The sequence below is a fragment of the Opisthorchis viverrini genome (genome assembly GCF_000715545.1).
Source record: "Opisthorchis viverrini unplaced genomic scaffold opera_v5_384, whole genome shotgun sequence".
In the NCBI taxonomy this organism is placed as follows: domain Eukaryota; kingdom Metazoa; phylum Platyhelminthes; class Trematoda; order Opisthorchiida; family Opisthorchiidae; genus Opisthorchis; species Opisthorchis viverrini.
The window spans coordinates 269,371-284,326 of NW_008752039.1; the positions used below are offsets into that span (position 1 = coordinate 269,371).

The 14,956-nt window shown below is 41.7% G+C and overlaps 1 protein-coding gene across 1 annotated transcript in view; it reads right to left on the reverse strand.

The window, feature by feature from the left end:
* T265_15184 (hypothetical protein) overlaps nucleotides 1-4,691 on the reverse strand; it is a gene marked incomplete at both ends in the record, with an annotated part of 5,535 nt that extends 844 nt beyond the window's left edge. Inside the window, 3 exons of the mRNA XM_009176965.1 lie at nucleotides 2,012-2,209; nucleotides 3,245-3,364; nucleotides 4,593-4,691. Coding sequence (XP_009175229.1) covers nucleotides 2,012-2,209; nucleotides 3,245-3,364; nucleotides 4,593-4,691 — 417 coding nt within the window. The remainder of the gene's footprint in view (nucleotides 1-2,011; nucleotides 2,210-3,244; nucleotides 3,365-4,592) is intronic.
* Between the last annotated feature and the right edge of the window lie 10,265 nt (nucleotides 4,692-14,956).

Below are 14,956 nucleotides of genomic sequence, written 5' to 3' on the forward strand. Positions count from 1 at the left end.
TTTGAATATCGCACCCACTTTGAAAGATGACTGCAGTCTACCTTTATGCCTCACTATGCTCTGCTACCTGGCGCAACCCTCAAAACTATAGCTAATGGTATCAGAATGTCGTTGGGCTGGTGCATCTCAGGTCTGTTTTCAATAATCTGCCATTTCCAACTGTATTTCATCCGCAGTTACAGGTGTGTTGATCGTCGACAAAATGGAATGTGAAACGTTTAGGCCAACATTTTGTGCTGTTGGGTAAGCAAATTCACCCAACTTAGCACATGGTATGCGTGTTGCAAAGCAGTCGCTAATGAGTAACTGATGACTGGACTCCGGTTTCTTAAAGAAAATCAAGGTAAACCAATTCCCTTTCAACAGTAAGCACGGACTGTTTTCTATCTTGTTCCTGAATCACTTCGTCACGGGTACGTTTGCACAACTACTCTTGAAAATATTTGTATGCCTTTGGCTCCCTGAGGCTTGCAGAACAATCATTATCAGGGTCCCGTGTTGTTATTTGCCTACAAAGTTGTTTTTGCTCACCGAAGTCCCGCACAAAAACGGATAGCATGACAATGTGAGTTCAAAGTTCAGATATTATTGCCAGTCTTATAGTTTTTAATTTAATTCTCTTCCCTTAGCTTCCAAATGTTTAAATTACCATTAAAGTAAGAGAATATTTTGTACTCGGGTATCGCCACAGACCAATCATGTTACCCTATACGACGCACAGTCACCTCGATTGGCAATTACACATTTGTGATCAAATCGTCTCCCTCATCGAAAAAATCAGAAACCACATACTCATAAGGGAAACTACTCACAAGTTTATATCTTATCTTCGACAGTCCACGACCGGTTTCGCCCTTCTTGGGGCTCATCAGGTAGGCGCAATCCCCGAGTTTCCGTCAACCTTCTGCTTGAACTGAACCCAAATTGAACTGTTTTCGAGAAATACACTCATTTACAAATCAATTTGGTTTTCACGGGAGACTCAACTGAAACTCTCGTATATGATATTCTACAACTGAATGTGCTGCACACAGGCCGCCTCATGTTTCGGTTGGCACGATATTCGAGATATCGCAGTATATGTTTATGAAGGAAACTACTCACAAGGTTGAGTCTCTCGTGAAAGCCAAACTGATTTGCAAACGAGTGTATTTCCCAAAAGCTGTATACTTTGGTTATGCTCAGTAAGAAACGAAGTTCTGAATGCCATCCTCAAATTGGATCTACCTTCATCTTATATCAGTGTTGAAATAAGCAAACGGACATAATTTTTTCACTTTCCAAATCAAAATGAAAACAATCTTTCGAAATCACATTTTTGGTCACTTTACGCACACATTTTCTAAACTTAATGCAGCTGTCAAGTTGATGAGTTGAAGGCTTGCGTTTACAAATTTCATACATTAGCAAAATACACTCATTTGCAACTCATTTGGGTTTTTCGAGAGACTCCCCTGGAACCCAGATGACTCTCTCGTTTGTGATGTTCTCAGGCAAATGAGTGTATATTCGCTAATTTCAGCAACCTTATGAGTAGCGCATCACAAATATCGTCCATTAGTTTGTAAACTAAGGGTGCCTTGTAAATGTACCGGTAACGGTCCTAAAGACTACAAACTACTTTTGTTGACAGTTACACGTTTTCTTATGTATTCGTTCTAATTACAGGTACCAAACTAAGGTTAAGGCAGATGTGGTACCGATTAGCAACCATAGCTTGTAGTAAGGCAACATAATTTGTCCCGGAAAAAGCCACATTGGACCTTAATTTTTTGTCTTCCTGCATACTTAATTACACGGAGCACGCGATTGATACACTTTCTTACCCAGGATTTTTGCTTTCCCTATTGCTAAAAACATCACGTGTCGGAACTAATATAAGTAATCGAAATAGCCAGAAAAAACCATGATATAATGAACCCGAGTATTTCTAATATATGATACATGCATTAGTTTGAATGGGGTCAGTGTTTCCACAGAACTGCCGGACAGACCTGTTTTGTGTTTTCACACCCTCGGGGAGACAACTATTGATCCAGCTATCCATTTCAGAATTAATTACTCCAGGGGCGAGATGATCAAAGTGGTTACAGCGCGAATTCACTGACCGAAGGGTCTGTGGTTCGAACCCGACCTCTGCCTCTCGACTTCCCCTGTCTAGTCTTGGGCAATCTGACAGTATCCCAACTTTCGTGCAAATCTTTACTGTCTATGAATGACTGGGCAGTGGTTCTGCGATAGCTTTCACGAGAATTCCGTATGGTTTCACTGAGGATTTAGAAGCCTTATGTTACCGTATTTAACGGTTCACATAGGTTTGTGGCCATGAAAAATTTCTAAGTACATCTCAAATTCAGGTCCATACGTTTACATGTCTGATGAAGACATCTAAGTAAAATGATAACATCTAGGCTGAGGACTGTGCAATGGCTTAGGTTGTAGCAGTGTGAAACGGAGTTTCTGGTTCTAACAACGTATGTAATGAAAGAGATGTTACAAGAATACCCCGTTGGACAAAAAAATTATCCAGCCGACCTCCTCACCAATCTTTATAATGTTCAGCTTTGGTACCGACATCGTGCTTTACGGTGTGAAATACTCACCTATCCCCCCAGATACATACCACACCCATGCGAGAACATCCTTCGGAGGGGACTATGCTGGCTGGATTCCTTGCAGCGCATTTCGACCGAAAACTATTTTTCAAAAGAGATCTGATTAAGCAGACCAATTTAACCAGTGTACTGTGGTGACCACTAATGGAAGTTTACGCAACATATTCTGCATTGCATTTATCTCCAACTTAAGTATTGTCCTTGTGCTATACAGTTAGAATATCGTTCTACCACCTAACCGAGTTAACACTGAGATTTTTCTTAAACATTGTTTACAACTTCCTTTCAATGGTCTGACGCCAAATGAAGCATCGGTAATACTAACAACTAATTTGGATTTGATTAAAATATAGTGTCTAGTAAGGGAATGTTTCGGCTCGATGTGATTGCCTAAGAGCGAGATTAACTCGCACTTAGACTGCCACGCATTCTTTATTCGCCCACTTCACATCACCTGACTGGGTGGTACTGGGTCCGGGCTAATATCAGTTTTATCCTCCTACTCACGATCCACTTGTGATTAAAATGTGGAATATTAAATACTTCGATCTGAACGCTTTTTAGAATAGATTTGCCTGGAGTCTGGTGAGATGCGCACTGGACATTGTTAATGTAGAGTGCTCATATACGTTGCAGTAACGATCATACAGCTGTAAAACCCTTTTATCTCCTAGTCGCCATGCCACCCGAAGTAACCCCGAGGGCTGGGAAACTGCCAGGTTATCCAAGCCTAGGCCGAAGCAGTAGAACTGCAGAGGTCAGTTTCGAACTACGGACTTTTCGACCAATAAATTCGCGGATTAACCGCTGAGCCAGCCCGGGCTCTATTACGAAAGTCACAATCATCCTTCTTAATGAGAACCCTGGCTCAATGAATCTAGTGGGAATCAGTTTAGATCCATGAGTTAGTCCCACTGTTCAAGTAATTCAGGTATTTTTTTCAACAGCGAGAAACTCGGACCATCAGTTCTAGTGAACCAGTTCAATTTTTGTCTAGACACATTGAGCATTGGCTGCAAAGCTTACAAGGTTTGTGGACCTTGCATTCCCATTATTTCTTTTTGAGCATTCCTGATCGTATCCTGACCCTGTGGTAAGTCCACATTGGATTGGATTCCTGACAGGCGAGGATAAACCAGTTGACGCATTCAGAAAAGTCACTGAGTGGTTGTTTGAGTATTTGGTCGAACTAATCAAAGTTCACGCTCGCCTATTCAGACATGATAGTTTAGACGCATTGGACAAGTGAACTTTGGTTAACACCCTCGCCTCGGATTTCAAATCTCAGGCACTGTTGGTGAGTGACTGAAGACCAATACCCACGCACTTTGGTGTAGATTCACTAGAAGAGGAGGACGGTTCAAGAACACTGTGCAGTTGCAAGTATTTAGCACTGCTCTTCTTTGAAGCATAATCTCTTCAGAAGCATTCTTACAAGTGGATATGGAAGGGTATGAGGTTTAGCGTAAACGAAAAACAAACAGGACAGTATTGTGCTGTTTTTTCAAGCTAAGCTTATGCGGTCCGTCAGTAGCGTGCTAATTCATGGGGCCGACCGATGAAAAAATTTCCACAGTAGATTTCGTTACTAATAGGAAAAATAACTTTAGAAACCCGCTAGGGCGCTTCGTCATACGAAAAGCACAACCTGGCCGAAAAATCTGAAAGTTGTAGACGACAGCGAAGGCTCAGTTCCATGGATCCATTCAGACCAGTTCAGAGAGCTTAAAAAACTACGGCCACCAACTTGTGTACTGCTGAAACTCGTCGACTAGTCTAGTCCACAAATGTACTGCAGTTCCAAATGTTTACTGAAATGTAGGTCAATCAGACCCTACTTGAAAGGGGGAATTAGGTCGAATTATTTTAGTGATGTCTATGAGGCAAACTACTTGGCATCTCAGGTTATCACGAAGCTGTGGTAACAATGGTGGCTGCACAGATATATATGGTTCTACAGACAGCGAGATTGCTCACGTGGTTAGAGCGCGTATTTACTGACCGGAATGTTCGTGGTTTGAACCCGACCTCCGCATCTCGACTTCCCCTGTCTAGGCTTGGGCAACCCTCGTGCTTCTTTCCAGTGGTATGTCAGCCAGGGACCAGAAGGATGTTACGGCTGAACGTTTTTTTACAGACAGCCTGTAGACTTTACATCTAGGCCGTAATATCTCCCTATATTATCATTCTTACCATTACTATTTTCTATCTAGAGTTCTTTTAGAAGATGCAAGTTTGCCATTGCACTTTTACCGTAATTGGAAATCGAGATCTTTCAAATGAGACTCTCACAGACATGAACATACTATAGTTCTCTTTTTGGGACAAACACTTAGTTGCAAAATCCCCCAAAATGGACAGTAGTCTCAAGAGCACTGAGTATCACGCTTTTGTTCCTGTTGAACATTTTGAGTGAGACGTGTCGGACTCTCCTCATATATATTGCTTAAGTGGCTTCGCCTTTGTTATTTGAGATGTGAAGGGTGAGAACTAGTATTAATTTGCAAAGCTAAGATGTGGGTTTTTTCGTAAACCATAACAATTACCCTTCAATAAATGCCCACGAGGAAAGACTGAATGCAATTTTGAAAGGGGTTCCTTCAGAGCGCACGGGTCGCACGTTTATAGCTGGTTTGAATAAGTGAGCAAATTAAATGCCAATACAATACAGTATGGCATCGGCAATAGAGGAGTGAACTCATTGTAACTGCTTAGAGTGCAAAATCTTGCTTAAAAAACCCTTGCTCATTCAAGCGAGTTCCACTAGAAAACCAATCGTTGGGTTAATTGTGATATATCGGGATTTTCCTGCGTCCCTATTAGCATTGTGTTCCCGGAAAAAAATAGAGCCTACTAGTTGTTGGTCTGTTCGCCGAGCTTGGTAATTGACGTGCAAACGTTTCGTCGCTTTATGAGAAGACATCTTCGTTGTACAGTTGGATGGAACATTCTGCCCAGCGCAGAAGCAGCTGAACGCATCATATACGTGTGTGATGTGTGAGGCGCAACCTTTTGCTGCGGTCAGCACCAAGAAAGACGAGTCTTTGGTGTAAAATCGCGTTCTGAAAAGCTGAAGGACAATTTAATTTTGGGCAAACTGTAAGAGTTGCCATCCTTTTCATTGGCCTAAACGGTAATCCTGCCGCTCACAAGCAGTTTAGTGCTGTTCTAGGAGCGAAAAGCTGGAGAAAAGCTAGTGGATTCGCTGATGGCATCTGCGGTTCATTTAAGCAACAGAGTTTAGAGAAATTCTGAATCACATGCCTTCTGAGCCTTCAGTGGAGGGACACCTTAAGCATCCATCAGACTTTTGGATTCTTATGTTTGGAACATAAGTGACAGAGAATGTGGCTGGTTTTTCTGGAGGTTTTGATGCATTCTCGCCTGAAGTAAAAAGACCCCTTGTTGTTAGAACAAAGGTTTGGTCTATCAGCGCACACAGTTCCAAGGCGGTCTAAGCTTCAACACAGATTTTCCTGTCCAGAACGCGATCATCAAAGTGCCTACTCAAACATTCCACTCGAGACGTTAACCTTCCAATCTCGTCTTGCTTCTCCATCTTATCGCCTGTCTCCGTGCTGTTTCACTGATTCTTGGGAAACAAACTATAACCCACCGGTACAAAAATAAATTGTTTTTGCGTTAATCCAAAGTTTTAAACGCTTGCTGATCCTTCATAATGCAAGAAGGCAACTGAGTGTTACAAGTCATAGTCCTACAGAGACTGCCATTATATTGCTAAACATTCTGCAGCCCTTACAAAACGCAGCGACCAAAGGGATAAAACGGATATAGTTAAGTGCAATGAGACTCTTGGAAAGTGGCTTATTCAGATGGACATCGAGCCTTTCAGGGAAGAGTGCGGGATTAATTTGGTCGGAGAAAATGCATGAAGTGCCAGTGTTGATAGGGATAACTGAGCAGGTTGAATATTTCAATAAAGGAGGGGTTCATGCAAGGCTTATGTAACTAGTGTCACGGTTTGCACCTAATAAATTTACTTAGACCTTTCATTTATGCATTAAAAGACCGATTGCTTCTCCTATAGTCTGAGTGGGGTGGGATCTATAATTGGGGGTCAAAGGGATCGAGGACAAAATGGTCCCGTCAGTTTGCAAAATTTGAAAAGAAAATCAGGTAGATACACCAAGAAGTCTATTACTAAGATACTATGTGCGCTATAGCTTTCCCTACTGGAAGTGTCCACCATTAGTAAGAGACCAGTTCATACTTCTCTGGGAGTGAAGTGAGCTGATGAGATAATGTNTCTATTATTAAGATACTATGTGCGCTATAGCTTTCCCTACTGGAAGTGTCCACCATTAGTAAGAGACCAGTTCATACTTCTCTGGGAGTGAAGTGAGCTGATGAGATAATGTCCCACATTTCGCTTCAATGCAGAAGGTTGCTGCTGTGTGACTACAGCTGTACTACTCAGTGTTCTTTGACTGTAGCGGTTTGTCTCCCACTTATCTCGTCGCCAGAACAAATTTGGCTACTGGCTCAGAGCAAATTTATTGGCTGATTGACAAGCTACCTAACTTTTGTTTAATGGTGTTTTGCCCGCTTATACCTGGTTACTTTCCACATGATACCTGTCACAATTTTTACTCGCCCTCATTTCAGGTGGATTTAGCCAAAACGGAGACTAATTAATGACATTATCGATTGCTTCCAGTTGGGTTACATTGAGTTACATACAGAACCTCAAAAGTTAAATCTTTCGCATGGAAGTTTCTCAAGGACATAATAATAAGATTGTGAAAACCTCAAATCGTGGGATTATGCTGGCTTCTATATACCGGTTTATGATATGCCAATTCTAAATGGGATCATGTACAAATAGTTAGCTAGGTAGCGAAATGCTTATCCAAAGCTCACACCGACTCAAAGCAATGTTGTCACAAGATGATTGATTTAGACTGGATATGTGATGACAAGGTCAAAGAGCGATCTACTTCTAGGTCAAAACAAGAAAGGCGTTATAGGCACAAAAGGGAAACAAAGTGGGGAGTCACGTCTTACACAATAAGCATAAGAGTGAAGAATAAACAAACAACTCTCAGAATTTCCGTAATTCTCCTGTCACTCAAAAGAGTAGTCACTGGTAGGCTTCCGTCGAAGGATTATACAAATTATAACGTTACGTTTCCAATAAAACCACATTTTGCAACATAGACTTCGCTGTGTTCTCCAATTAAAGAATACTATGTAGAATTCTGATAAATGACAGATCACCATGAGAGTAGCGAGACTCCACCTAGACTTAAAACCTATGGGTAGATAAATGTATAAGACCATTATTTGCCACATGCAAACGCTACGATGAGTTAATGTTACGATTTAAATGAGAGAGTAAACGTTGTTCTTATTTGTCTCGGGTGAATTTGGACACAAATGTCCTGCATACATTCTTTTTATCCCCTTGTTTAATTGCTTGAGCATCACATATTTTGAGATTTTCAAATCACTCATCATTCAGATCTTTCACGACTTTGCAACTTCTCTCGTTTGCCCATTTCTTTCAAAAGGGAACTTAACGGTCTAACTATACGGGACGTTCAGTTTAAGAGGGTTACTGCTTACTGAGCTTTAGGAAAGAATATTAACTAGTTGTAAAACGGGTTTTTGTTTCAAATTCAGTCCCTAGGGTAACAATCGGAATTCACGTGGGACATGGGAACAACGTCCTTCTCATAAAAGAAAGATTCAGTTGAGTCTCTCGTGAAGACCAATGGATAAATTACTGCTTACTGAGCTTTAGGAAAGAATATTAACTAGTTGTAAAACGGGTTTTTGTTTCAAATTCAGTCCCTAGGGTAACAATCGGAATTCACGTGGGACATGGGAACAACGTCCTTCTCATAAAAGAAAGATTCAGTTGAGTCTCTCGTGAAGACCAAATGGATAAATGTAAATGTCGAAAAATGTCAATCTTACTTTACGAATGAGGTGAAGTCACGCTCGCTGTTACGTCACTTGGGAGGCCTGTCAGCTGAAGACAGGTGATAGATTTCTGACTGACCGTTCAGTATTTAAAAGCGTCTCCTGCGACTAGTGATAGAATTTCGGTTTCAGGGTAGATACGCTGACTAATCCCATGTCCATCTTTGTAGCCAACGTCGGTGGTGAATACCACTGTCAACATTTGTGTTCTTCACGCATATCCTCACTTGAATGAAATTCTTAATTCACCTCAGTGAATTGTTCTCTTCTCGGAATGTTTTGAAACCAGGTGCGCAAACAGATTCGTACAGTTTGGTCGAAGTCTTATTTACGGAATTATGGAAACAAAGGTTTCACAAGACTGCATTTTCACTTTATCGCCGCAAGGGTGGAATCACAGCGTTATTCACACGTTCCGGACAAAAAAGCCAACATATAATTTTTAATCCAATCTTCGAAGTTAGGATGATTTTGAAGACCTTGCCTCATTGCAAAGTTTCTCTGCTTTTGGTAAAGCTTTTCTTGCTGTTATATTCTGGAGCGAGCAAGCTCCACTGTTCAGCCTGCACTGTTTCTATCCGTTCTCCACTTTGAGTCTTTCGTGTCAGCTGGGTTACCAAAACAGAGAAATTAGTGGAGCAATAGCTCATGCATGGTTTATGACAACTTGTGCCATAAAAGCGGTTTGTTGTTCAGTAGGTCCTATTGTTGGATCACGTATGGAACACATGTGGAACACAATAAACAAAAAATGCGATAAACATCAGCAAGTCATCATTTACTTGTATATATTATATTTATATATATATATATAATCAGAAAGCTGTGAGCCGGTAGAAATATCGAGCGAAAACCCGAGGGTAGATACAGCAGTTTAGTTACCACAAAAATAATCGGGCTTTGTAAGTAATGTCAAGCATTTGTGAGAGGACGCGAATCATAATTACAGTTCTTTACGAGAATCATTAGGCACGCTCTTTGTTCACATAATAGAAAAATGAGCATTCACACACACTCACACCCACACAATCTGTGGTGTATTTTCCACTGCGCACACAGTTAGCAAAAAACAGTGTACGGAACTATACATTCTACGGTCTCACATGTAGTTTTAGTCGCGAATTCTTTGGTTTGTTGCCATAAAACATAGCAAAGTATATCATTGTTACGAGGCTAAGGTCCACAGCTAAGTATACGGTGAGTTAAAGTGAGATCCCTGCAAAGATACACTGCTAAGTTAGTTGCTCTTGAGGGTCGTTTGTACCTTGTATTCCTAAAATTTGAAAACCATGAAGTACAGCCATCGTATCCCTTACAGTAGCGGTACGATTATACGTCCTATTTATACACAAATACTTTCCATTTCATATAAATTAGTATAACAGACCACAATTTCGCATTAAGCTGGCTGATATGCGCCGCAAGTGTTTGGCTGATGGTAAATCCACACCATGCTATGCTATGATGGCCAGCTTTTCGGAGGTGAAAGAGAAGTGGTCAAAGTTTCCAGCGTTGTATCCGTTAATTATTGGTCAGGCCGGAGGTAATCGGATACTTGGGTACTGCATAAAAGCAACATTTCGTTTGCCCTGGTTTGGATACTGTTTTCTTCAGTGAAGCAACTGATTGCATTCAGCATTGCTCGAATCGCACCAAGCGACATAGAAACTCATTACAACACCCTGCCATATAATTATATGAAACTGTGACTTCCAAAACATGCACTGGAGGGCAAAATTTCATGAATTTGAAAGCCACCGACAAAATAGCTTATTTGTTACAGGCGGTAAATGAGCACTTTCGCACGGATACGGAATCCACGACCGCTGCCTAAATGGGTTATTGTTCAATATATATCGTTCCAGACTTGAAAGATGTTCTGAGTAGACTCTGAAGCGGCTCTTTAGAACTAATGAAGTGAATGCTACTCTCAGACACCACTCTCCCGGAACTGGTGGGTGGAATAGTGGAAGGCATAAAAGCATACCTGAATCTCAGTCACTTCGTTTTTTAGTTTGTGGTTTGCACTTAAGTATAAGGTCCACCAATGGGATCTCCAATATTTTTGGTCGTGAAAAATATCTTTGGAAGATTTTTTGAACAGAAAGCTTTAGCCGGATTTTCGTACCCATCCAAGATATTCCGGCTTTATGTAGATGACACTTGGCAGTGTGGTGAAATATTGGTAGCTGGGGTGAGTTTATTGGTTGTTGATCAGATGGCTGTTGATCTGTTCGCCGAGCTTGGCAACTGGCCTGCCAATTGCAAGACAATTGCCAAGCTCGGCGAACAGATGACACTTTCGTCGTAGTGAAGCACAAAGCCAGTGAGTTGAACTACTCTCTGAAAGACTTGATACCACACATCTGATTTTGTGTGGAGATGAATTTAACTTCGGGCACACTGCCATTCCCAGAATGCATCACACATAAGTTTGGGGGACTAGAAAACTGACACGGGCAGTTATGAACTACTCGCCTGCCAACCCTGAGTCTGTATTCGCTCGTATTGCCTCATTACCATTTAGTCGACTAAGGGCCCTGTGTGCAGAAGAAGTTGATCAGACAGCGACCCAAATTGAAGCAAAGAATAAACTTCGGAGTAGTGGATATTCAGCTAGTTTGATTAGGCGTCACTTGCGAAGGATTTTGGTACCGGTTGCGAAACACAACATGCAATGATTTGGGTCCGCTGGTATTCCATAGAAACCAGGGACATCAAAAGTCATTTGGAAGACATCAGAAACTACCCTGATATGAGGGTAGCTTTCTAGAACTGAGATACTATGCGTTCCAAACTCGTGCAATTGAATGATCGTCTCTCAGCGAGCAGAACCAGGGACCGTGCCCAGAAAATCAAGCATAAAGACCGCACTAAGGTCTGTATAGGACAGATGACCAATAAACTTCACATCACAATCGGAGAGCACAGAAAAATAAACAGGCCATCGAGGAACGCAGATAAATATTGTTCGTTACTTGGTGAGCTGCTCACTTGGCTTGATGAAGCGAGAAACCAGCCAGTTAAAAGCTACCACTCGTTCGATAGGCCTTTCTAGAACGATGTATTCGTGTTGTTGCTGCAGAATCATAGAATGTGTCCAGTATTCCTTCACCTGTTAGCTACAACATAGTCTTTTATCTACACAATGATCCAAAGGCCATGAATGCCGGATGGATCTCCTACTGTCAAAATTACCGATTGTAGTGCTGGCTACCGACGACGAGAAGCATAGAAATACTAATTCCGTACAGATATCTCTGGGCACTATGTACCTGTTCCGTGCTTAATATACATACGAGATATTCAGTATAGGCCGTTTTTTTAATCAACGCGTGATACGGCAAGCGCGCTGTCATCTTTAAGTAAACCCAGTTAAAACTAATGTGGAAATTCACTGACAAGCATTGCAGCTCCCTGTCTTTTCTGGAATCAAGATGTTAAAAATACATCAGACGCCTTCAGTGGAGGGTATTGAGTGGATTCTCCAAATGCTCTTATTATTGGTGTCTGTTTCGGTTCTCTTTTGCGTGACAGTGTTGGTCAGGTCACTCACTAGGGCAAGTTCAGTCAAACCTGAACACTCATTCAGCATTGCTCGAATCGCACCAAGCGACATAGAAACTCATTACAACACCCTGCCATATAATTATATGAAACAGTGACTTCCAAAACATGCACTGGAGAGCAAAATTTCATGAATTTGAAAGCCACCGACAAAATAGCTTATTTGTTACAGGCGGTAAATGAGCACTTTCGCACGGATACGGAATCCACGACCGCTGCCTAAATGGGTTATTGTTCAATATATATCGTTCCAGACTTGAAAGATGTTCTGAGTAGACTCTGAAGCGGCTCTTTAGAACTAACGAAGTGAATGCTACTCTCAGACACCACTCTCCCGGAACTGGTGGGTGGAATAGTGGAAGGCATAAAAGCATACCTGAATCTCAGTCACTTCGTTTTTTAGTTTGTGGTTTGCACCTAAGTATAAGGTCCACCAATGGGATCTCCAATATTTTCGGTTGTGAAAAATATCATTGGAAGATATTTTGAACGGAAAGCTTTAGCCGGATTTTCGTACCCACCCAAGATATTCCAACTTTATGTAGATGACACTTGGCAGTGTGGTGAAATATTGGTAGCTGGGGTGAGTTTATTGGTTGTTGATCAGATGGCTGTTGATCTGTTCGCCGAGCTTGGCAACTGGCCTGCCAATTGCAAGACAATTGCCAAGCTCGGCGAACAGATGACACTTTCGTCGTAGTGAAGCACAAAGCCAGTGAGTTGAACTACTCTCTGAAAGACTTGATACCACACATCTGATTTTGTGTGGAGATGAATTTAACTTCGGGCACACTGCCATTCCCAGAATGCATCACACATAAGTTTGGGGGACTAGAAAACTGACACGCGCAGTTATGAACTACTCGCCTGCCAACCCTGAGTCTGTATTCGCTCGTATTGCCTCATTACCATTTAGTCGACTAAGGGCCCTGTGTGCAGAAGAAGTTGATCAGACAGCGACCCAAATTGAAGCAAAGAATAAACTTCGGAGTAGTGGATATTCAGCTAGTCTGATTAGGCGTCACTTGCGAAGGATTTTGGTACCGGTTGCGAAACACAACATGCAATGATTTGGGTCCGCTGGTATTCCATATAAACCAGGGACATCAAAAGTCATTTGGAAGAAGAAAGAAACTACCCTGATATGAGGGTAGCTTTCTAGAACTGAGATACTATGCGTTCCAAACTCGTGCAATTGAATGATCGTCTCCGAGCAGAACTCCGCTGGTATTCCATAGAAACCAGGGACATCAAAAGTCATTTGGAAGACATCAGAAACTACCCTGATATGAGGGTAGCTTTCTAGAACTGAGATACTATGCGTTCCAAACTCGTGCAATTGAATGATCGTCTCTCAGCGAGCAGAACCAGGGACCGTGCCCAGAAAATCAAGCATAAAGACCGCACTAAGGTCTGTATAGGACAGATGACCAATAAACTTCACATCACAATCGGAGAGCACAGAAAAATAAACAGGCCATCGAGGAACGCAGATAAATATTGTTCGTTACTTGGTGAGCTGCTCACTTGGCTTGATGAAGCGAGAAACCAGCCAGTTAAAAGCTACCACTCGTTCGATAGGCCTTTCTAGAACGATGTATTCTGAATAGTTCGTGTTGTTGCTGCAGAATCATAGAATGTGTCCAGTATTCCTTCACCTGTTAGCTACAACATAGTCTTTTATCTACACAATGATCCAAAGGCCATGAATGCCGGATGGATCTCCTACTGTCAAAATTACCGATTGTAGTGCTGGCTACCGACGACGAGAAGCATAGAAATACTAATTCCGTACAGATATCTCTGGGCACTATGTACCTGTTCCGTGCTTAATATACATACGAGATATTCAGTATAGGCCGTTTTTTTAATCAACGCGTGATACGGCAAGTGCGCTGTCATCTTTAAGTAAACCCAGTTAAAACTAATGTGGAAATTCACTGACAAGCATTGCAGCTCCCTGTCTTTTCTGGAATCAAGATGTTAAAAATACATCAGACGCCTTCAGTGGAGGGTATTGAGTGGATTCTCCAAATGCTCTTATTATTGGTGTCTGTTTCGGTTCTCTTTTGCGTGACAGTGTTGGTCAGGTCACTCACTAGGGCAAGTTCAGTCAAACCTGAACACTCTGCATGTCGCAGTAACATACTCAACACTAGACCCGAACTACTCCACTCCTCAGGGGTACATGACCTGGAAAGCGTGTAAAGATTATAATATTAAGTTTTCAAGTGACTGAATCTCGCAGCTAGTACACTTGTACCAGCGCTTAATTGCTATATAGCGTTTCTTTGTCTGTACGATGGAGTAGCGACCAGCAGGTTTACAAACAGTGACCCAATGATACCTGCATTCAAAGTCAGAACCCTCAAGGTGTATTTAGTTAGCCGAGGGCAAGTTCAATCGTGTTTCTGTACTTTTTCTCTCCACAACGTACATTCCATCATCAGTGAACCAACAATACGTTCGTCTTTTTTGGCAATTTTACATGGTTTTTATCTTTTGTGCCCCCTGATCAACATTTTTGCATCAATTTCCATTGCTTGTTTCCACAGCTTCAAAATTCATCCCGATCATTTGTACCCATCGATCAAGATTTTCCTCCCAATAAACAGCTAACGTTAACCAACCGAGGTTACCTTTTCATCAATGTTCACGTAATTCGTTTGTCCTCTCTCTCTCTCTCTCTCTCTCGCTTCCTTCACACTCAATTACAGGACGATCACTTCTATTCCGATGGACTAAATCGGGATAATTGAGAATTTTATCAAGTCAATTAACTGCACCCATCGTTAGATCAACAGCCCTAAGGTCAAATCAGCTAAAGA